This window comes from Vulpes vulpes, chromosome 12 (genome assembly GCF_048418805.1).
Source record: "Vulpes vulpes isolate BD-2025 chromosome 12, VulVul3, whole genome shotgun sequence".
Taxonomy (NCBI): Eukaryota; Metazoa; Chordata; class Mammalia; order Carnivora; family Canidae; genus Vulpes; species Vulpes vulpes.
In genome coordinates this window covers 7,822,592-7,846,028 of record NC_132791.1, presented here as the reverse complement: position 1 = coordinate 7,846,028, position 23,437 = coordinate 7,822,592, and the positions used below count along the sequence as shown (strand labels likewise).

At 40.3% G+C, this 23,437-nt stretch overlaps 1 protein-coding gene across 2 annotated transcripts in view; it reads right to left on the bottom strand.

The window, feature by feature from the left end:
• The window catches only part of SUSD1 (sushi domain containing 1), a 130,042-nt gene that overhangs the window by 66,245 nt on the left and 40,360 nt on the right, over positions 1–23,437 (bottom strand). For both annotated transcript variants that reach the window (XM_072727672.1, XM_072727673.1), the window contains exons 6-8: positions 23,200–23,379; positions 13,539–13,636; positions 12,737–12,923 (exon numbers count right to left, since the gene is read on the bottom strand). In XM_072727672.1, the coding sequence (XP_072583773.1) occupies positions 12,737–12,923; positions 13,539–13,636; positions 23,200–23,379 (465 nt within the window). The remainder of the gene's footprint in view (positions 1–12,736; positions 12,924–13,538; positions 13,637–23,199; positions 23,380–23,437) is intronic.

Sequence of the window (23,437 nt, the reverse complement as noted above, 5' to 3'; positions counted from 1 at the left end):
GAACAAAAGCATCTGGTTCCCACGTCCCACCCCCAATCCTGATAGCAGTGACTGAGTATAGTAAAAATGGGTCAAAATTTGCATCTAGGCTGGAAGGGAGGGTTGTGCTTGACATACACAAGACATAGACATGAAGATGTTTCTGCTCAGCACCAGGTGGAAAAGACCAGACAGCAGAAAGACTCTGAGAGGTACTAGGTACAACATGCCCTCAAGCAAAGGAGCACGGTCTCAAACCCTTCAAGGAAGGGAAGGACTGATGCCCACAGAGGTGGGGGCTAAAAGTAAGGGTGGGAACAGGACAAATAAGTTATGAATTTGCCATCTGGAACAATTTAGCCTGGTAGTTCTCAATCCTATCTGCATATCAGCTGAGGAACAAATACACATCTGTATTTTGTTTTAATTCACTAAGCAATGCTGATAGGCAAGAAGTATATATACCACTAATTACTACTATTACTACTACTACTACTACTAGTAATAATAGTCCCTAGTCCCTCCTTAGCACACTGGAGATCAGTAACATGGAGGGACTTCTATGGGGAGGCTTAGGGACCTAGAGGTTCCACCTGACAGAGAGCCTGGGATAGTAGGAGGGACTTGGTTCTCTCCTGCCCCTGTAGACCATAGCATCATAATGAAGTCAGACAACAAAATGCTGTCCAAGAGCAACAGTTCCATTAATCAAGATAGTAAAGTGCTCAGGGGTGCCTGCGTGGCTCAGTTGGTTAAGCATCAGACTTTTGGTTTCTGCTCAGGTCACGATCTCATGGATGGTGAGATCCAGCCCTGAGATGGGCGCTGTGCTCAGCAGGAGTCTGCTTGAAGATTCTCCCCCACTGCCCCTCCCCCCCCCCCCACTCTCTCTTGTTCTTTCTCTCTCTTTTAAATAAATGAATCATTTTTTAAAAAAGATAGCCAAGGGATCCCTGTGTGGCTCAGCGGTTTGGCGCCTGCCTTTGGCCCAGGGCACGATCCTGGAGTCCCTGGATCGAGTCCCGCATCGGGCTCCAGGCATGGAGCCTGCTTCTCCCTCTGCCTGTGTCTCTGCCTGGCCCCCCTCTATCATAAATAAATAAATAAATCTTAAAAAATAAAAAGATAGCCAAGTACTCAGAAATAGGGGCCACCTGGGCGGCTCAGTCAGTTAAGTGTCTGACTCTTGATACTGGCTCAGGTCTTGATCTCAGGGTTGTGAGTTCATGCCCCATGTTGGGCTCCACACTGGGTGTGGAGCCTACTTTTAAAAAAAAAAGCGTTCAGAAATAAAACTCACAGCAGTAAGCTTTCCTACCACTAGCTGCCCCTGGAAAGACAGGAAAAGAAAGGACAGAAGGATGCTGGATTATCCAATAAACAGTAAATCCTTCAAGATGAGATCTGAGATAAGCACACTAATATCATCCAACATCCAATAAAAAGTAATATCAAAGAGAATGTCATCTATTCATTATGAGAGAAATATCAGACCTAAATAAAACTTCTAACTTCTAACAATAAGTAACCTAAAAGCAAAAAAGAAAGAAAGAAAGAAAGAAAGAAAGAAAGAAAGAAAGAAAGAAAGAAAGAAAGAAAAGAAAAGGAAGGAAGAGCGAGCCTATGAAATGATTCTACCAAGAAGACTGCTTAAGAGGCAAAGAATGATTTTCTTTTGAAAAAAAAATATTGAGCAAAGTAATAGTAAAATTAGGCAACATCTGTTTTGTACTTTCAGTAAAAAAATTTAAAGATGGATTAAAACAGATAAAGGATGAGTTAATAAGAGAATGCAAGAGCAGAGAGGAAACTAGTTGAGAAGGGCAGAAATAAAAAGGGAACTAGATGAGGGGTGACTGGCTGGCTTAATTCGTTGAGCATGTGACTCTTGATCTTGGGGTCATGAGTTCAAGCCCCACACTGGGCCTAGAGCTTACTTAAAAAAAAAAAAGGAACTAGATGAGACAAGAAAACAAAAGGAAATGTAAGTGCAACAACAAAATATAACATGTATTAGAAATAGTGAAGGTCAGAAAGGTTGATGAACATATGAATAAATGCCTGTATGAACAAACCTGCTCCACTCTCACAGAAGGCAGAGGGAAAAGGCAGGTATATAAAAAGGGAGAGAGTGAAAACCAGCGCCGACAAACAAGGAATTCTACGTAGGAGTATTTGATGAGCCAAAACACCAAATGAAATAAAAAAGCAATAATCAGAGATTGCATGAAAGAAACTATTTCTAATGTGTAAATGTGATGTGGGAAACAAAGGCAAAAGAAAGAATTAAATTTCCTTACTGCCACAATCATTATATGGTTCACTCATATGGGGAATATAAAAAATAGTGAAAGGGATTATAGGGGAAAGGAGAGAAAATGAGTGGGAAAAATCAGAGAGGGTGACACAGCATGAGAGACTTGTAACTCTGGGAAACTAACAGGGGGTAGTGGAAGGGGAGGTGGGTGGGGGGATAGGGTGACTGTGTGACAGGCACTGAGTGGGACACTTGATGGGATGAGCATTGGGTATTATACTATATGTTGGCAAATCAAACTCCAATAAGAAAATTTAAAAAAAAACGAAAATAAATAAATACATAAATAAATTTCCTTACTGCCTAGAGCCACTGACAAATCCTTGAAACAGGCAGAGTGACCTTCCTCTGAGAGAGCTGCCTGGATGCTGACACTTTGCTAAGGGCAAAAGACAATTTTAGCCTGACCCTTCCCCCTCCCCACATCCTAAGAGTCTACTTTAACATATAAATTCCTTTGGAAACTTCTTCTAACTCGACCCCACCAAGACACATGTTAGCAATCATGCTCCAAGCATATGGCCCACTGATAAACATCTGAAGGGTCTCATGACTTAGAGTTTACCAGATAATAATAAATAACCTTCTCCTAACAATTATTAGTCCCCTCAGGATCCTGGGAACCTTGTTTCCAAAATACCTTGGAGGCCTGTTCGATCCCTACCCCCTCCCAACTTGAAAGTATATAATTAATCACCTGTCACAATCCTAATGCAGCTCTTTGTGCCCACAGGTCCTGTTCTCATGCTTTAATAAAACCTTCGATGGGGCAGCCCCGGTGGCTCAACGGTTTAGCCCCTGCCTTCAGCCCAGGGTGTGATTCTGGAGACCCGGGATCGAGTCCCACGTTGGGCTCCCTGCATGGAGCCTGCTTCTCCCTCTGCCTGTGTCTCTGCCTCTCTCTGTCTCTCATGAATAAATTTTTTAAAATCTTAAAGAAAAAAAACTACTGTCGGCTCTGAACCCCACCACCACTTCAAACTACATCAAATGGACCAAAATTTGAAGGTCCAAAAACTCTCAGAGTACTAGGAAAACTTAGTGAAAAACAATAACATTTATATCATGCCTGGCCAGTTGTCAGGAGGGAAGGGATTTATGCCTCATTCACTACTGAATTCCCAATGCCTAAAATAATGTCAAACACACAGTAGGTGGTCAATAAACACTTACTATGTGCATGAATAATTAGTCTTGAATTTCACACGTAAAAAAAGCCTCTGATATCAAGACTTAAAAATTAGATTATCTACAATAGGATTTTTTTCTAAAAAAACATATCTTCAACTTTCTCTTTCAAAACTTTAAATTCCCCAAATCAATATGAAATGCCTCAAGAATTCTACCAACAGAAGTTATGGACCAAGAATTTTATCTTCAGGATCCCTAGGTGGCTCAGCGGCTTAGTGCTTGCCTTTGGCCCACGGTGTTGTCCTGGAGACCCGGGATCGAGTCCCACGTCGGGCTCCCTGCCTGGAGCCTGCTTCTCCCTCTGCCTGTGTCTCTGCCTCCCTCCCTCTCTTCTCTCTCTGTGTGTCTCTCATGAATAAATAAATAAAATCTTTAAATTAAAAAAAAAAAGAATTTTATCTTCAATCGACCTCTCATTTACTCGTGAAGACAGCAAAAAGACACTCTCACATAATCATGGGCTCAGAAAGTATCCCATTCCTTGGTAAGGAGAAGATAGAAATCATTGTGCAATGAAATAAAAACAGAAAAAAACAGAGAATGGCTGTATGAAATGGCTGGTAGTAAGCACTGAAACTGTTAAAACGCATACCTTTTAAAATAAGTGTTATAAGTATTGCTATAAATATAAAAATGAATTCTTTAAAGATGCAATACATGTTAAAAATAAGTTAAAGTAAGAAGCTGGCAATAAAATGCTGTATTAAACCAATAACATAAAGGAAGCAAGAGAGGAAGGAAAAAAAGGAAGTGGAGAATGGTAACTTCCTTGTCTTATTCAGGAAGACATAAACATTATTTCAGTCTTAACACCGGTAATCAGAGAAATATACATTCAAATAGGGTTTTGTTTGTTTTTTAATCTGTAACATAGAATAAAAACAAAATCTATACTGTCTGAATTACTGAAAAAGAAAAATCTGTGTAGCAAAAAGAAAACAATGGATATAGCAAAACAACATGAAAAAGAAAAAAAAATAAGATGACAGAAGAAAGTCATATTACAAAGAACACTAAATGTAAATTGCTTATTTACTTAAAAACAAAACTTCTCTCAAAAGGGTTCACAACATGCTACCTCCAAAGCATTGTTATTCAGGTAGCTTTTAAGAAGAAAAAAAGTGTTTGGGGGAGGTGGGGGGAACAGGGGAAAGGGATTAGGTACACTAATCGTGATGAGCACTGAGTAATATACAGAAGTGCTGTACACTATCTTGTACACCTGAAACTGATATAACACTGCACGTTAACTACACTGAAATTAAATTTTTTTAATTTAAAAAAGAACAAAAGTAGGCAAAGGCATATTATCCAAATAGATGTACCAAGAAATCAAGAAAACCAATATTGCTATCAAACTATAAGGCAAAAAACATTCAACAGAACAAAGTGAGCCATTTGTTACCAATGAAAGTGAGAAGCTACAATTAAGACATCAGTCATGAACATAAACATCATAACGCAAAATGTGTGAACCCAAACAACTGGAATTTCTGAGAGAAATTGAGAAAAATGGCAATCCATGTAACTAAAAAGCAACAATAACAACAACAAAAACCAGAAGTCCTGAATACCTTTATTAGGAAAATTGACTGAAGACTAGATCTTACCCTACTCACAAGCAAACGTACTACATTATCACAAAACTTTCCCAAATAATAAGCCCCCAGAAATATGCTAAAATGTAATAAATCTAGAAATTAACCACAAAGTTAAATGTCAAAAAAAAGGAAACCTGCCATTTGTATAATTTACTTGTAATTAATTCAATGGGGAAATCAAATAGCAATTATGTAATGCTTTGAAATTAAACAGAAAGAGAACATATATGAACACAGGCATAAGTAGTTCTTCCATCGGAGAGAAAATAAGAGCAGTTATATCATGCCTTGAAAGTAGGGATAAAGAGAATATGTATCAATGCCTAAGGCATTCCGCCAATAGACAAGTCCAGAAGCATTAAAGACTTATTATCAACTCGAGAATTTAGTAATAGAATAATATAACCAATTTAAGGGAATGGAGGAGGAAAAAAGTAATAAAACTAAGGGGACAAATTAATGAGATAGAAAAAGAAAAACACTTAAAAACCCCAGAGTTTATTCTTTGGGGAAAGAAACAGTAATAAAACAGAAAACTCAAGCTAAGCTAATCAATTTTTAAAAGAAATAAAACCAAAATTAGGAATCAGAATAACCTGGGGTTATATAACCTGTAACCCCACGGTAGTTGTAAGCAAATATTCCATAGGACATTCAGCTGAAATATTTAAAAACCCAACCAATAGAACACTTTTTTAGGAAAATATAATTATAAAAATTGACTGAAGAAATTGTAGGAAACATAAACAGATCAAAAGAAAATCACAAAGGATGTTAACAAAGTTATCAAAGAACTATCTCCCAAAAGGGGTGAAACTTAATGATCTTATGAACAAATGTGTCCAACTTTAAAAGGAAGGCAATAATTCCAAAGCGATACAAACTTTTCCAGAGCATAAAAATATGGAAATTAATTAATTAATGGAAAATTAATTATGGAAAATTTTCCAATTCATTTTAAGAGAACTAGTATAAAGCTTAAATGATATCAGATCACCAAACATGCAGACTCTAGAAGAAGAGAATAGTAAATTTTTACCACAGTGCATATATAAACAGAAAAGATAAAACTTACGTACATACTGAGTAAATGTAGAAAAGTGCTTTACTCCCAATTGGGACGGTTCCATATAAACCCCAGTTCTCACTAAATTAACTTCTAAATTGAATCCAATTCCACTTAAAATTTCAGAAAGAGGAAAGCTCTGGAGACATTTAAAAACTCAGCCATGGTCACTTAACTCTTCAATGCAGAGTTAAGATGCAAAACCAGGTCTGTCTGACCCTAAAGATAATCCTTTTCCCAGAGGAAAATACCTTGCAGAGATAACTGGATATTAGTAAAAACAGCTGACACTGAATAGCAAACTGTCATTCTGACTAAATAATGGCATATGAGTTTAAAGTCTTAAAAAGACATATTTCGGGAGGCCTGAGTGGCTCAGTGGTTGAGCATCTGCCTTAGGCTCAGGGCGTGATCCCAGGTCCAGGGATGGAGGCCCGCATCAGGCTCACCTGTGGGGACTCTGCTTCTCCCTTTGTCTATGTCTCTGCCTCTCTTTCTGTGTCTCTCATGAATAAATAAAATCTTTAAAAAAAAAAAAAAAGACGTATTCCCAGAAAAACTAAAAAAGAACCATAAAACAAGTAACAAGATGGCAATAAATACATACCCATCAATAATTACTTTTTTTTAAAGATTTTATTTGTTTATTAGAGAGAGAACACAAGTAGGGGGAGCAGCAGGCAGAGGGAAAGGGAGAAGCAGGCTCCCCACTGAGCAGGAAGCCTAACACAGGGCTCAATCCCAGGACTCTGGGATCATGACCTGAGCCAAAGGCAGGTGCTTAACCAATTGAGCCATCCAGGTGCCCCTCAATAATTACTCTGAATGTAAATGGACTAAACCTCCCAATCAAAAGACAGGGGGTCAAAATGGATTAAAAAACAAGACCGATGGGCAGCCCTGGTGGCCCAGCAGTTTAGTGCTGCCTTCGGCCCAGGGTGTGATCCTGGAGACCCGGGATCGAGTCCCACATTGGGCTCCCTGCATGGAGCCTGTTTCTCTCCCTCTCCTTGTGTCTCTCTCTCTCTCTCTCTCTCTCATGAATAAATAAATAAAATCTTAAAAAAAAAAAGACCCATCTATATGCTACCTACAAGTAGATTTCAGACCTATGGACACCTGCAGACTGAAAGTGGGGGGATGGAGAAACATCTATCATGCAAATGGATGTAAAAAGAAAGCTGAAGTAGCAATACTTACGTGGGACAGAATAGACTATTTTTAAAAATTGATTTATTTATTTTAGAGAGAGAGAGAGGGTGAGAGAACACATGAACAGGGTGTGGGGGGACAGGCAGAGAATCCCAAGTAGACTCCTGCTGAGTGTGAAGCCCCATGCAGTTCTCTGTCCCATGACCTGAGCTGGAATCAAGGGTCAGATGCTCAACTGACTGAGCCGTGTAGGTGCCCTGGGACAAAAGAGACTTTAAAACAAAGACTGTAATAAGAGACAAAGAAGGACACTATAGAATAATAAAAGGGACAATCCAACAAGACAATTTAAAAAGTTTAAATATTTACGTACCCAACTTGAGATCACCCAATACAGAAAGCAACTAATAACAAACATAAAGGAACTAATCAATAGTTTTACAATAACAGTAGGGAATTTTTTTTAAAATCTTTATTTATGATAGTCACACACAGAGAGAGAGAGGCAGAGACATAGGCAGAGGGAGAAGCAGATTTTTGTTAATCTTTCCATGCACGGGAGCCCAACGTGGGATTCAATCCCGGGTCTTCAGGATCGCGCCCTGGGCCAAAGGCAGGCGGCAAACCACTGCACCACCCAGGGATCCCAATAGTAGGGAATTTTAACATCCCTTACATCAATGGACGGATCATCTATGCAGAAAATCAACAAGGAAACAGTGGCTTTGAATGACACACTGGAACAGAAGGATTTAACAGATATATTCAGAACATTCCATCCTAAAACAGCAGAATATATATGCTTTGCAAATGCACATGGAATAGTCTCCAGAATGGACCACATATTAGGCCATGAAACAAATCTCAACAAATTCAAAAAGATCAAAGTCATACTATGCTGCTTTTCTGACCACAATGGAATAAAACTAGAAGTGAATCACAAGAAAAAAAATCTGGAAAGACCACAAATACGTGGAGGTTAAGTAACATACTACTAAACAATGAGTGGGTCAACCAAGAAATCAAAGTAGAAACTAAAAATTACATGAGAATGAAAACACAACAATCCAACACAACAATCCAAAATCTTTTGGGATGCAGCAAAAATGATTCTAAGAGGTAAGTTTATGATAGTACAGGCCTACCTCAAGAAGCAAATAAATCTCACATAAAAACCTAACCTTACACCTATAGAAGCTATAGAAAAAGAACAAGAAACAAAACCTAAACCCAGCTAAAGGAAGGAAATAATAAAGATTAGAGTAGAAATAAATGATATGGAAACCAAACAACAATAGAACAGATCAATGAAACCAGGAACTGGTTCTTTGAAAAGATTAACAAAATTGATAAACCTCTAGCCAGACTCAGGAAAAAAAAAGAGAGAGAGAGAGAGAGAGGACTCAAATTAAAAAAAAAATCAAAATGAAACTCAAATAAACAAAATCAAACAAAAATGAGAGAAGAGGGATAGCAACCAATATCACAGAAATACAAACAGTTGGAAGAAAATATATGCCAACAAATAGACAACCTAGAAAAAAATGGGTAAATTTCTAGAAACATATAATCTACGAAAACTGAAATAGGAAGAAATAGGAAATGTGAATAGACCAATAACCACCCAAGAAATTGAACCAGTAATCAAAAAGCTCCCAACAAACAAAAGTCCAGGACCAGATGGCTTCACAGGCAAATTCCACCAAACGTTTAAAGAATTAATATCTCTTCTTCTCAAACTACTCCAAAAACAGAAGAGGAAGGAAAACTTTCAAATTCATTCTATGAGGCCAGTATCATCCTGATACCAAAGCAAGATAAAGATGCCACAAAAGAAAGAGAAACTCTAGGCCAACATCTCTGATGAATATGGATGCAAAAATCTTCAATGAAATACTGCAAACTGAATCCAACAATACATAAAAAAAAAGATTCACTACAATTAACTGGGATTTATTCCCAGGATGCAAGCATGGTTCAATATTCACAAATCAATCAACGTGATACATCACATCAATAAGAGAAAGGATAAGAACCATATGATCACTTCAATCAATACAGAAAAAGCATATGACAAATACAACATCCATTCATGACAAAAATTAGGATACTGGAAGTCCTGGCCACAGCAATCAGACAACAAAAAGAAATAAAAGGCATCCAAATTGGTAAAGAAGATATGCAGATTTTACTATTTGCAGATGACATGACACTATATATAGAAAATCCTAAAGACTCCACCAAACCACTACTAAAACTGATAAATGAATTCAGTAAGGTCACAGGATACAAAATCAACATACAAAAATCTATTGCATTTCTATATGCTAATAATGAAGCAGCAGAAAGAGAAATTAAAACTATCCCATTTATAATTGTATCAAAACCAATAAAATACCTAGGAATAAATCTAACCAAAGAGGTGAAAGACTTGTACCCTGAAAACTATAAAACACTCATGTAAGAAAATGAAAACAACACAAAGAAATGGAAAGACATTCCATGCTCATGGATTGGAATAATATTGTTAAAAGTCCATACCACCCAAAGCGATGTACAGACTTAGTGTAACCCCTATCAAAATGCCAACAGCATTTCTCAGAGAATTACAGCAAATGATCCTAAAATTTGTATGGCACCACAAAAGACCTCAAATAGCCAAAGCAATCTTGAAAAATAAAATAAAACTGGAGGCATCATGATTCCAGACTTCAAGTTTTATTACAAAGTTGTAACAATCAAAATAGTATGGCACTAGTGCAAAAACAGACACAAAGATCAATGGAACAGAAGAGAAAACCCAGAAATAAACCCACAATTATGCGGTCAATTAATCTTCAACAAAGCAGGAAACAATATGCTATGAGGAAAAGATAGTCTATGCAACAAATAGTGTTGGGAAAACTGGACAGCAACATGCAAAAGAATGAAACTAGACCACTCTCTCTCATCAAACACAAAAATAAACTCAAAATGGATTAAAGACCTGAATGTGAGGCCTGAAACCATAAAAATCCTAGAAGAGAGCAAAGATAGTAATTTCTCTGACATTGGATAGAAACATTTTTCTAGGCATGTTTCCTAAGGCAAGGGAAACAAAAGCAAAAAATATGCTGTTGGGACTACATCAAAATGAAAAGCTTTTGCACAGTGAAGGAAACCATCAACAAAACTAAAAGGTAACCTACAGGAGAAGATACTTGCAAATAATATATCTAATAAAGCATTAGTAACAAAATATATAAAGAACTCAACACTCAAAAAACAAATAACTCGATTTTAAAATGAGCAAAAGAGGGCAGCCCAGGTGGCTCAGCGGTTTAGCGCTGCCTTCAGCCCGGGGCGTGATCCTGGAGTCTCAGGATCGAGTCCCGTGTCCGGCTCCCTGCAGGGAGCCTGCTTCTCCCTCTGCCTGTGTCTCTGCCTCTCTTTCTGTGTCTCTCATGAATAAATAAATAAAATATTTTTTTAAAAAAGAGCAAAAGACATGAACAGGTATTGCTCCAGAGAAGACATCCAGATGGGCAAAAAACACACTGAAAGATGTTCAACATCACTCATCATCAGGAAATGCAAATGAAAACCACAATGACATATCACCTCACACCTGTCAGAACACTAAAATGAACAACACAAGAAACAACAAGTGTTACTGAGGATGTGGAGTAAAAGGGACTCTCATGCACTGTTGTTGGGAATACACACTAGTACAACCACTGTGGAAAACAGTATGGAGGTTCCTCAAAAAATAAAAAATGGAACTCTCCTATGATTTAGTAATCACATACTAAGTTCTTACCCAAAGAATACAAGAACACTAATTCAAAGAGATACATGCATCCCTATGTTTATTGCAGCTATTATTTACAATAGCTGAACTATGGAAGCAGTCTAAGTGTCCATCAATTGATGTGGTGTGCATGCGCACATGCACGCGCGCACGCACACACACACACACACACACACACACACACACACACACTGGAATATTAGTCATAAAAAAGAATGAAATCTTGCCCTTTGCCATGACATGGATGGAGCTAGAGAGTATAATGCTAAGTGAAATAAATCAGTCAGAGAAAGAGAAATGCCATATGATTTCACTTATATGTGAAATTTAAGAAACAAAACATGAGCAAAGGGGAAAAAAAGAGAGAAATGGATACAAGCCAAGAAACAGTCTCTAAATTACAGAGAAATAACTGATGGTTATCAGAGGGGAGGTGCTGGGGGGGCGGCTGAAATAGCTGATGGGGATTGAGGAGTACACTTAATATGATAAGCACTGAGTAATGTAGAGAATGGTTGATCACTCTATTGTACACCTGAAACTCATATAACACTGTATGTTAACTGTACTGGAATTAAAATTAAAAACTTGTAAGCAAAAGAGGAAGAAGATGACATATTCCTGACAAATCCATAGCAGTTTATCGTTAATTCTGAACAAGACCCTCTAGTTATATTAATTCTACAATATCTTTCCCTACATATTATTTACTTAGAAATGTTTTATTTATATACAAGTACCCCGGGGACCTAATTTGTATAATTTTGTGGTTGGCTTTCCATTGTGAAGATTGGCAGACTATTTAATTATTTCTGACAAATCCATGTCACTTCCCAGCTCCTGGTGTCAGCAGTACCTGGAGGCTGGGACACATTTTAAGTGGGACATCAAGCAGCTAGGTGAGAACTACCTCACTTCATCCAAAATAATAAATGACACAAATGGCTTCTCAAAATTTGCTTATAAGGTATTTAATTAGTCCTGACACCCCATAACCAGAATTATGAAAAAAATATTAGAATTTTCACAATATTATAAAAGTCTATGAGATACCTATGTGTAATGAGGTTTATTACTACTTGTTGAAACTCCTTCCTGTACACTTCTCTTTTCACCCAACATCTCCCTTTCTGCATCCAGGGCTGCCTCTCCCCATCTGCTCGCTCGCTGTCAACTTGATTCGAACCCCCAACGAGTTCCGAGGTCAGTTTCCAACCCAGATGTAAAGCCACTGGGTCACCTCCCTGGCTTCTCCTCTCTCAAAGCCAAGAGTAAAAAGGGACTGTTGTGTTCCCTACCAGTAATAAGTTGCATGGCTACCCTCTAGTGCCTTGGATAATTGAGAACTGACTGCCTCATCACCTAATGTTCTCTTTTAAATGCCTTATTACCTCCCATTTCAACCAAGGACCCAGCTGAGAAATAGTACATCAGGTACTCATTCAGCCTGGCATCAACAGGACAGGAATCTCTCCTACTAGACCTACTCTGGCTCTGACCTCTGGAGTAACTGCATCCTCCTGGCTACAGAACTCGGAAAGCAACTATGAACTCTCGTGTCCAGCTGATTCTGAAGTACGTTTCCCCACATCCTGTGCTTAGCATTTTCTAGGAGGCAATGAGACTTCACCTCCACCTACCAGCTGTCTGGAACCCAATGATGGCTGGCACAGAGCGTGTGGGAGGGGCGGTGGAAATGCTCACGGTGTAGTTGGTGCCTTGGTACAGATCGAGGCACACTTCTGGGGTCCTGCTGTCTGAGGTCACATTGACTGTCTCCTCATGAACTGATTCCACGGGGTGCAACCGTTGTCCTTTTATGTAGATCTTCAGGAGGGGAAAAGAAAAAAGAACTCACCATGACTCTGGTTAAAGCAGCTGAGAGAGACTTTGTGGTGCTGAATCCCATTTTCCTACTATTCCCTCTTCTACCACACTGTGCACCCAGGAGAGATGAATAAGGTAAGCCTCCGCAATCAGATGTCTGATGATGAAGGCCTATCAGCCCAGTAAACAATAAACCCTAGGAAGTGACATAAAATGAGGAGTCCCTCTAGGGAGGGCTAGCCTGCACACAAATGACAGCCAACGATGGAGGCAGTCACAACCTGAGGACCACTCGCTGCATCCCGTCACCAAGTCAGCAGATGCTTCCAGGCCTCCTCTGGGCAAGTGAAATACAAGTGCTGGGAAACAAGCGATCACGATGATGCCAAATAGAAGCATATCCCCCACACATACAACCCTGCTGAATGACACACATATTAAACATAGAATGTAAAATAAAATGAACCAGGTATATCTTTGAAAATCTGATCACTTTTTAAAAGAACAATCAGACAATTAGATGGAGAAGCCCTTATGAAAGGAAGTGTCTCCAAGTCTTGTTCCTGTAGGATACCACTTCTGCTCTAGCAGGAAAGAGTGGATCACTTTACTTACCACGTAGACAATCTTGAAGATGATGCTTCCTGGGTTTATTTGCCACTTCACACAGGTGTTATTAAACACCGATACATCACTAATTTCTGGAATTATTTCTAAAACAGAAAAAGAGAATCCACTCACAAAATGCATCAATAGCCTTTAGAAAATAGGATTTTTCCAAAATGGAACCAGAGTAGAGGGCATGACTTAGTTTACCTGTGTGGCTGATACCTCTGCTAATCACTGTATGCTCTGATTCAGAAATCGGGCAATTCAAGCTGCCCCAGGCCAAACACCCAATTTAGCTTCATCAAAAATGAGCCTGGCCCATGACCTGACTAGGAGGGAAAAGACACATACCCACTTGAGAATGGCTAAGAACTCCAACCTGTGATTGGCCTGGCAGGCCACTGGATGCCACTGGCGTTCCACTCATGTGGAATGGAACGAAATCCGGAGCTGAGCCCTGAATTTTCCCTGCAGCTGCCCAGGTAAGATCTGTTTCTGGCTTCATCCCACCTGGCTGACAAAACACTCTTATTTCCAGGTCACTGCTATTCCCAAGAGGGAAATGACATGCATCACCACACAGGACCATTCTTCAGAAGCAGCTTGGAGTCAACTAAATAAATTCTCCACAAGGTCCCTGGATATTCTGGGGCTCCTCTACCTGAAGCTATTAGTTCTGATTTATCAGAAAGTCATAATTTCTTCAAGTTGTCCTGCTTCTTTCAAATATTCTGTGTGAATTCCATGTAAAAAAAAAAAATTGGCAATATGGGAAACTGTCTTAGGGCCTTGGTTCTGAGGTCACAGATTCCAATGAGTTGTGTTGGCTCTCTCTCCTCCCCTGCTTTACTCACCGTACCCCTCACTCCTGCTTCCTGGGGTGTCATTCCCTGTTGTGTAATAGAGATAAGCTTTTTGCCTCAGGCTCTGCTTTCCAGGAAACCCAAGGTAAGACTCCCATTAAGAAGGATGGGAAAGATAATTCTCCATCTCAGAAGATGCCTCCTTTCAACTCAGCCACCTCTCTCCCTTCTCAGCATCCAACATGGGAAAGAGAGCTTGTACCTCAGGCACCTGTGGTATTGACTCACCTCCCCTGTACCCAGAACCAATGCTACCCTGAGACCCTGGTCTACTGATGATCTCTTTACCAAGATTTTACACCTGATGGATGATTTACTAAATCATCCATCAGCAGCATTACTGGGTCTTGGGTAAGCCCAGGTCAGGCTGTCAGTAAGTAAGAGCAAATACAGACAGACTGGAAAACAGGAAAATTCCTGGACAGACATCAGAGGATCCCCTGTGGCTGTCTAAAGCATTCCCGGGTCTCTACACTAATACTTCTCCCAGAGCACAGACAAAATGAAATCAAAGAAATCCTCGAGTTGTGGACATAGGTACCCTAACAGATGTAAAGATCCTATCTGTTCACCCCCTTGGGGAGCATGAACATGACATTGGTGCCAGTCTTTCAACAGCTTGTACGAGCCTCAAATACTCTGGCCCCTTCCCTCCCTATCACCCTTCAAAGGCCCTAGAGCTTTGGACTCCTCTGCTCACTCACACATCCCTTTGATATTAACTTACCCCCTGGTCTAGAAGGAAAAGGAAACAGCCCACTCCTCATTTTGTCTCTGACTGCCAGTAAAGCAAATTTCCTTCTCACTGGGGACCCTTTTGCCACCCAGGCAGAGATTAGAAAGGAGACATGAAAGATTCCCTTCTTGTCCTTCCTTTTTGTTCATTCACTATGACAACAGCAAATGACATCTCAAAATTGCCATCTGCCTCCTGCCTGTGCCATGCTCTCTTGCACAGATGGGACCAAGATCTGATTACTGAGATGTCAGATATCTCATCCCAAGGAGCAGTTTAACAAAATGCAGTTGCTTTTCCCTCCAGTTGTCTCCAAATCAGCTGGAAAGACTTCTTTATAAACCCATCAGATATTAAACATCCACATAAATGCTGCCCTTTTAAAAGAGATACCCTAATTCTAATGGTATCTGTTACTGAAGACATTTCTGAGAGTTCTCTCTGGAACTGACTCCAAGACTCTATGCACCATTCACTGAATGATTACCGAGTGCCAAGCATCCTCCCATGCCAGGCACTGGGCTGTGACAATGATCAGAACATAAGTCCTTCCTTCAGGAACATGTTGTCTAACGGAGCAAACATATAAGCAGGTATATTACAACTCAATAAATTTTAGAACAAAGTTATACACAAGTACCGTGGGGTCTAGAGAAAGAAGCCATCCACTCTTACTGGAGGGCCTGGGGAAGCCGGCTTTGTGGAGGGCATGACCTTGATGGATGCATGGCTGAAGGGTGGGGAAGACACTTGAGCAAACAGACAGCAGGTCTAATGCCTGGAATCATAAGAGGCTGTGGCATATTCAGAGTGCTGAGGAGGAGGCAAGACGGGATCAGACTGGGAACAACCTCCTTTGCCACACTAAGTGCACACTTACTCCTATGGGTAACTAAAAGGAAAATAATGGCAATAATGGCAATTTTTCTTTCTGTAGGAAGATAACTCTGGTGTTTTGTGAAGTAGACAGTGGAGCAGAATTGGAGCTCATAAGAGCAGAATATGCTTTACTCAGCAACTACAGTATCTCAGACACTGACAGATCCTTAAAGACCAGATCTCTCCTGAAGAGCAGTCATAAGAAGCAACAGTGAACATTTATTGAGTTATTACTAGGGAACTGATACTATATAAAATACTATAGTATTTTAAGTCATTTATTTGTTTTTGAAGATTTTATTTATTTATTTGTTTATTTAGTTATTTATTTGAGAGAGAGAGCACAAACTGGGGAAGGGGCAAAGGGAGAGGAAGAAGCAGCTCCTGGCTGTGCAGGGAGCCTGATGCAGGACTCAATCCCAGGACCCAGGGATCATGACCTAAGCCGAAGGCAGATGCCTAACCAACTAAACCACCCAGGACTCCAAAAGTGTCATTACCTTAGTCTTCAAAATAACCCCATGATAATCATTTCATGATACATGTAAGACCATCACGCTGTATGCCTTCAACTTATGCAGTTGATGTATGTCAATTATTTCTCAAAAAAACTAGGGGGAAAACATATTAAAAATCAATTTAATTTAAAATAAGCCCATGGGAATATAAAAAATAGTGAAAGGGAATAAAGGGGAAAGGAGAAAAAATGAGTGGGAAATATCAGAAAGGGAGACAGAACATGAAAGACTCCTAACTGGGAACCGAACTAGAGGTGGTGGAAGGGGAGGCGGGTAGGGGGTGGGGGTGACTGGGTGATGGGCACTGAAGGGGGCACTTGATGGGATGAGCACTGGGGGTTATGCTATATGTTGGCAAATTGAACCAATAAAAAATAAATTTATAAAAAAAAATAAATAAATAATAAAATAAAATAAGCCCATGAGCTTGATATTATTGTGTCCATTTTCTAGACCAGAGGCCTAGAGAAGTTACGTAACCCGCCAAAGGTCATGCGGGTTGTAAGCAGTCAAGTCAGGATTCAAAACTAGAATTGCCAGGCTCCAAGACCAAGAACTGGGGCATTGTGGCAGTTGTTCAGCAAAGAAGTGAGGAGGTGACCTCAGGGCCAGGTATTAAAGCCAGGAGACAACTCTGAAGGAGAAACACTAGGAGGTGAGTGATAAGGAACAGCCGGGAGTGTAGGCTGACTGCCAGCCTCTTGAGTTTGAGAGTCCAGTGGATTGTCTTTTATTGTTCTCCTGAGAAACAGAGAAGGAAGCGCCCCAAGTTGGTGAGAAAAGACTAATAAACTGTGTTTAGAACATGCTTGATAGGAGTTATCTACAGACTATCCAGATGAAAAAACGATCTTGAAAGTCAGCAAGGATGGTCACGGAAGCTGTGGGTGCTGGTAAAACATCCAGGTAGGACACGGAGAGCAGCCCAATGGCAGGACATGGGAAACATGGAACCCAAGGAGAAACTAGCAGACACACAGCAGCAGAGAGGGAGGAGAGTGGCTGGTGGGATGCCTGGAAGTCAAGGAAAGATGTGAAAGAGTGTCTGATTTCTCAAAAGTTCTCTTTTCCTTCCCACCAATTCCCCACAACCTTCTCACCTCCGATCCAAGAAGGACAAGAGCAGGTCATCATGGTATCAAGGAAAGCCTCCACCTCTTTCTTCTCTCACACAGTCCTTTATCCCCTGACAAAGTGTCCAAAATGTCATGACAAGTTTGACTTCAGCCAGAGATAGGTAGAGCAGGGCTGTGCCTTGTCCAGTTATAGGACACTTAGGCCTCACTGGATTTAAAAAAAAAAAAAAAAAAAAAGGAGGCACCAACCCCATCCAATTGAACTCCCCATTAGATTTGGGGAATCAAAGGGAGGCCTGGGTGGCTCAGGGCATGATCCCAGGATCCTGGGATTGATTCTCACATTGGGCTCCTACGGGGAGCCTGATTCTTCCTCTGCCTGTGTCTCTACCTCTCTCTCTCTCTCTCTCTCTCTCTCTCTCATGAATGAATAAATAAATAAAATTTAAAAAAAAGATTTGGGGAACCAAAGCTTCAGTGGGTAATAAAGTACCTCTGCTTTGCTTTGGATTCTTTATGTGGTACACACATGTATATAAATGTACGTATATAATAGGTATATATTTTAGTATTCAACCAGCATCCAGTATTTCTCTGCAGTATTTATCATATTTATAACTAAAGAATTTTGTAATTGGTTATTTAGTGCCTATCTCTCCTGGATGCAAGCTCTATGATAGCAAAGACTAGGTTTGTCTTTCTATCCCCAGCACCTAATAAAGTACCTTAGTTATTTTAATACTTATTATTTGGTTGATTGAGTGGATGAATGAATGAACGTACGGATATGTGATCAATAGTGCTAAATGTCATGGAAAGGTGAAGAGGAATGAAGATTGAAACTAGAACATGAATTTGACAGGTGGTCAGCAGGGACCTTGGGAGAGAGCTACCGTGGAGCGAAGGCGCTGGATGCCTGACTCTCCTTCCATAGGCTGGGAAGAGAAAGAGAGGCTTCAGAAGTCCCACTGTGGGCAGGAACTGATCCAGCAGACTCTGTTGGTTTCCAATTTTATATCCATTTTCTCTATTTTTGGAAACAGTAAAAGATCATAGAGAATAAATTCAGGTGACCCAAGCAGATGGTCAAGCTCAACATCATTTCTAGTCAAAAATAGTATCTGATTTCAAAATTTAATGACTGATCTTCTACTAGGACCCACAAACTACTTCCAAAGCCCATTCCCAAACAGAGATTACAAAACGGACACATTCTGATAATGGCAGCATCAACTGAAATCAAAGTGACTACTTTGAATAAGTGCATGCTTAGCTATAAGAGTTCTGCTATATTTCTTTTCCTTTCTTTTTTAAGTCTTTAGAGTCACATACAATAGGTAGAAGTAGCATGGCTTAGAGGAGTGCTTTTCTAAAATGCATTATCCACCTTAGGATGATTTTTTTATGGCACATGAATAAATGTATATATGTTGGATTGTATTGACTTTTGTGTATATTAGAAAAAATACACAATTCATCCAGCTCATAATATCACATACACTACGGAGTATCTTTGGTCAATGAATTTATATTATAATTTAAAATTTAAAATTAAAAGGAACTTATTAAATAAATGTATTATTAATTTAATAACTTAACATTGCATTATTATTAAATACTTTTGTTATGGCAAACATTATCAGGGGAGTATACAAATAATTTGAGCTTGGGAAACACTGGTAGGAGAGAGATCGTGGGCTTTCTGGGCTTCCAGACCGAAGTTCAAATCCCATCCCTGCCATTTGCTAGTTACTGAAGGGCTCTGTGAAAGTTTGCCTAACTTCTATGAGTCTCAGGTTACTCATCTATGAAATGAAAAATAACAATACTCACTTCACAGGGTTTTTCAGAGGACAAAGGAAACCAAGCATTAAGACCCCCAGCAGAGCCCTAGGCATATAAGTCGGTACACAGTCCACGGTAGCTACAATGCTTGACAGTCCAAACATTATACACATATTCAAACAAATCCCAGCCATGTGGCTATTTATATAAATGTGTCCATTTATTCCAGCTGACCTTTGTTTCCCATCTGAATTGCATTATCACTGCAAGTGAAAGCTTACCAGGCTGAAAAGGAAGATGAACAACAAAACAGGAGGGCCAGAGGCTAACAGGAGGCCCAGAGGCATTTGGACTCATGGCCTGAGTCAGGGTAGGGAGCTCAGAATCGCTCCCAGCTGGTCAACAGTCTGTGTTTCAACAGAGATGTTACCCTTCTACGAGTGTGGCATGAGTGAGCATCAACCTTATAATTATTAACTCAGATTCTAAACATGAAAAGCCAAATGACCTGAGCAGAATGAAAGCCAGGGACAGTCTTATCAAGAATGAATCAGCCTCTTTGATCTTGAGGTAAACCAACCCACTAAACATCAAGCTTCCACCTGGGGTTTTTCCAGACACTAAAATGGTTGCCTAATTCTCAGCTGTCTGGAGGTTCCAGTCCAAACTGGCCTTAAAGGAAAAAAAAAAAGGAGGGGGGCAGGGAGTCCCTCCACCCTGCCAGAGTTCACACTCCATTAAAAACATATACAGATCCATGCTGCTAATCCAAAGAAGCAGGGCCTCCAAAAATATTCTTAACGAAAAACAATCCAAGTAACGTGAAGATAAATTATTCTACCCAATTTGGAACTCAACATTCAAGTATAAAAAGAGGGGTAAACAATGAAAACACAGAGCAGAGGTAGAAGGCATTCAGACGTTAGGCAGAAAAGCAGAAAATGGGAGGAAAATCCAGAAGTGGACATCAAAGAAGGTAAACACAAAATACCCAAAGGGAGGTGGTATAGGAGAGGCGTGCAGAAATGGGTGAAAAACAGGGAAAAGAAGGCAGAAGGGGGTTCAGCTGGGCAAGAGCCATGGTAATCAGCATCTCTCACTACATTTCCAGAAGCCTCTCCTACCTACCCACCCAGATCGTGTGCACTGCACGGTGAATTAATCAGCATGCAAATCACTCCCTTTATCTGCGGAAATTGAATTTAGCTGCCAATCTTGATTGAGGGCATAGAGGCCTCCTCCCAGAAAGATCACAGCTCTCAGGGAAAATGCCTTTTCTCTCCTTAAATCAAAGCTTGTATAAACCCAAGGAAACAGCTGCAGCTGGAACCACAGACTTTGTGAAAGGTGGCAGGCTGAGGACGGTAATTATAATTAGCAGTTACATAACATGTTTGTTCTTCAAAGTGCTCTACAAGCATCAGCTAATTAATAGCTTACTATGCCCCATGCAGATCCACTGGTTTTTCATGTAGTGGCTAATCCCTGTACCCCCACTGAACTCTGAATGGTGGAAGGAGAACAGCTTGAGCAATGAAGCAAATGGCTGAGGGTCCAGAAGCTCTCTGCCCAGCTCCCTTAACCAAGTGCCTCCCTGAGTATCTCAGGGCCAGGAACATTGCCCCAAATGTTTTATTCAGCATCACATGAGACGGCTGCCTCACTTCCTCCAAACAGTTCTTAGAAGTGCCACTAGAGATACACTAATAGGGTGGAATGACCATCACTCTGGTCCAACATGGCATTAGCTCTTCTCGATTTCCCTAATTAGACTGGGACTCTGGAGTCCTTGGTGGTAGTTACAGGTCTGCCCTTGTTTCTCTGTGCGAGTAGGGTTAAGTCAACGAGACCTCTCTATGAACAGGCTGGACTAGATCTCTGGGTTCTCACCCATGTCTACCCTTCTTTGTCCCTACGTTTGCAGTCTCTAGCCTACATCCTCTTCCAATCGTAGTAGAGATGAGAGAATGTGGGAACTGCATGGCACAGATGGCTCTAGCAGCAGAGCTGAATTCTTCGTCTATTCCAGGGATGCTTTACCCAAGAATTTCGGAAGCCCCAGACATCCTGAGTTTGTAAGACATTATATGTATATGTGTATGTAGGTTTCTTTGGAGAAAAGCCCGTTTACCCTGCTGCCCCATAAATTCCAGGAAGGTAGTGTCTAGCAAAGTACCTCTACACATAGTGTAAGCTAAATAGGTATCTATTAAGTCAATTTGATAGATTTCACCAAATTCCTAGCCCCAAAATGGTTACGAACCACTGCTCTCTGGACAAATAATCACCAGCAGTCCTCATGTTTTGCTTGCTCTGGCTAGACTTTCCTATGGAAAACTTTGACCCAAAACATGCTTACCACAATCCTGCCTCAGGTCAAATCAGAGACCCAGACCAAAGATACGTCGAGATTTCCCTCTTTAGAGATTTGTCATTAGAGCCAAGCAAGTCAACATCTAGAATTCAACACATTCAATACTAGGAGACAACTGCCTATCACACCTTCTGCCCAACCGTCATAAACGGAGTCACTGCCTTCTCCCACCTTGTTACTTGGAGGCAGTGGTGTGAAATAAAACATGTAGAAGTGTGTACTTGTGAGTCATGAGAAGACCTTCTTCAAGATAGGCCAATAATTTCAGTAAAAGACCTAACATGTACGTAGGCTTTAACCTTTTCAAAATGTTCTCCACAGATGATCTCATTTGATTTTTTCTCAATAACCCTTTGAAATAAGAAAAGCAGCCTTTATTTTCCCCCTTTTATAAATGAAGAAACTAAGCAAATAATGCCTTACCCGGTGACACACCACTCATATATGACACTGTTAGAATTTGAACGGATGTCTCCAAACCCCTTTCACCAGTAATTCCGTTATGGGGTATATACCCAAAAGAATTGAAAGCAGGCTCTCAGAGATATTTGTATGCCCATGCTCACAGCAGCACTATTCACAATCGCCAAAAGGCGGATGCAACACAAGTGCCCACCAGTAGATGAATGGATCAACAAAATGTGGTAAATACATATAATGGAATATTATTCAGTGTTTAAAAAGAAGGAAATCCCATCATCTGCAACAACATGGATGAGCCTGCAGAATATGATGCTAAGTGAAGTAAGCCATTCACAGAAGGACAAAAACTACATAATTCTGTTTATAGGAGGTATCTAAATTAGTCAAATCCACAGAAACAGAAAGTAGAATGGTGGTGCTGCCGGGAGGAGGAAATGGGGAGGTAACGTTTAATGAGTGCACGGTTTCATTTTTGCAATATGACAAGGGTCTGGAGATTGGTTGCACAATAATGTGAGTATACTTAATACTTAAAAATGGTTAAGGTGGTAAATTTTGTTGTGTGTATTTAACACAACATAAAAAATAAAAAATTTTAATTAAAAAATTTTAAATAAAAATAAACACTAAAACCTCTTTATCCATTACACCACCTTTTCTCTGAAAAGCTGCCAACGTGTGCTAAGTTAGGACTTTTGAGTATGCCAACCCCCCTAAGAAAATGGTCCATGGAGAAAAATTTCTCAGCCAGCCAAGTAGAGGAGATAGAAATCACTGTGATTTCAGGTGAGTTGCAAAGATATATGTGTGAAATTTTCTGTGCACTTTATTTTCCCAATCCATCCTCAAAATCTTCAGGATTTAGCTGGCAAACCTCAAGCCAGGTGCCCAGTCAGGTAAATGGCACAGCCAGGCAGAGTACACAGAGGGAGCAACGGGGCAGCTGGAGGTCCCACCACTCCTGCTGGGTGTCACTTCCAGGAAACAAAAGCCCCACCAAATGGAGTCCATACCTGTGCATGTCAAAGTACTTTCTCTCCAAGTGCCTTTCTCTGTGCAAACAGAAGTGATCTTTCCTCCCAGGCTCTCAAAGCCCTCTTGACAGACATAGTGAGCCACACTGCCCAGGCTGGAGCTGTGATTCCCCACCAGGACCGCATGCTGCACTTCCGGAGGATGGCCACAGTTGATTTCTGCAATGGGAAGTAGCACAGCACTAGTTATGACCCCCCATTTCTTTCCTTATAATTC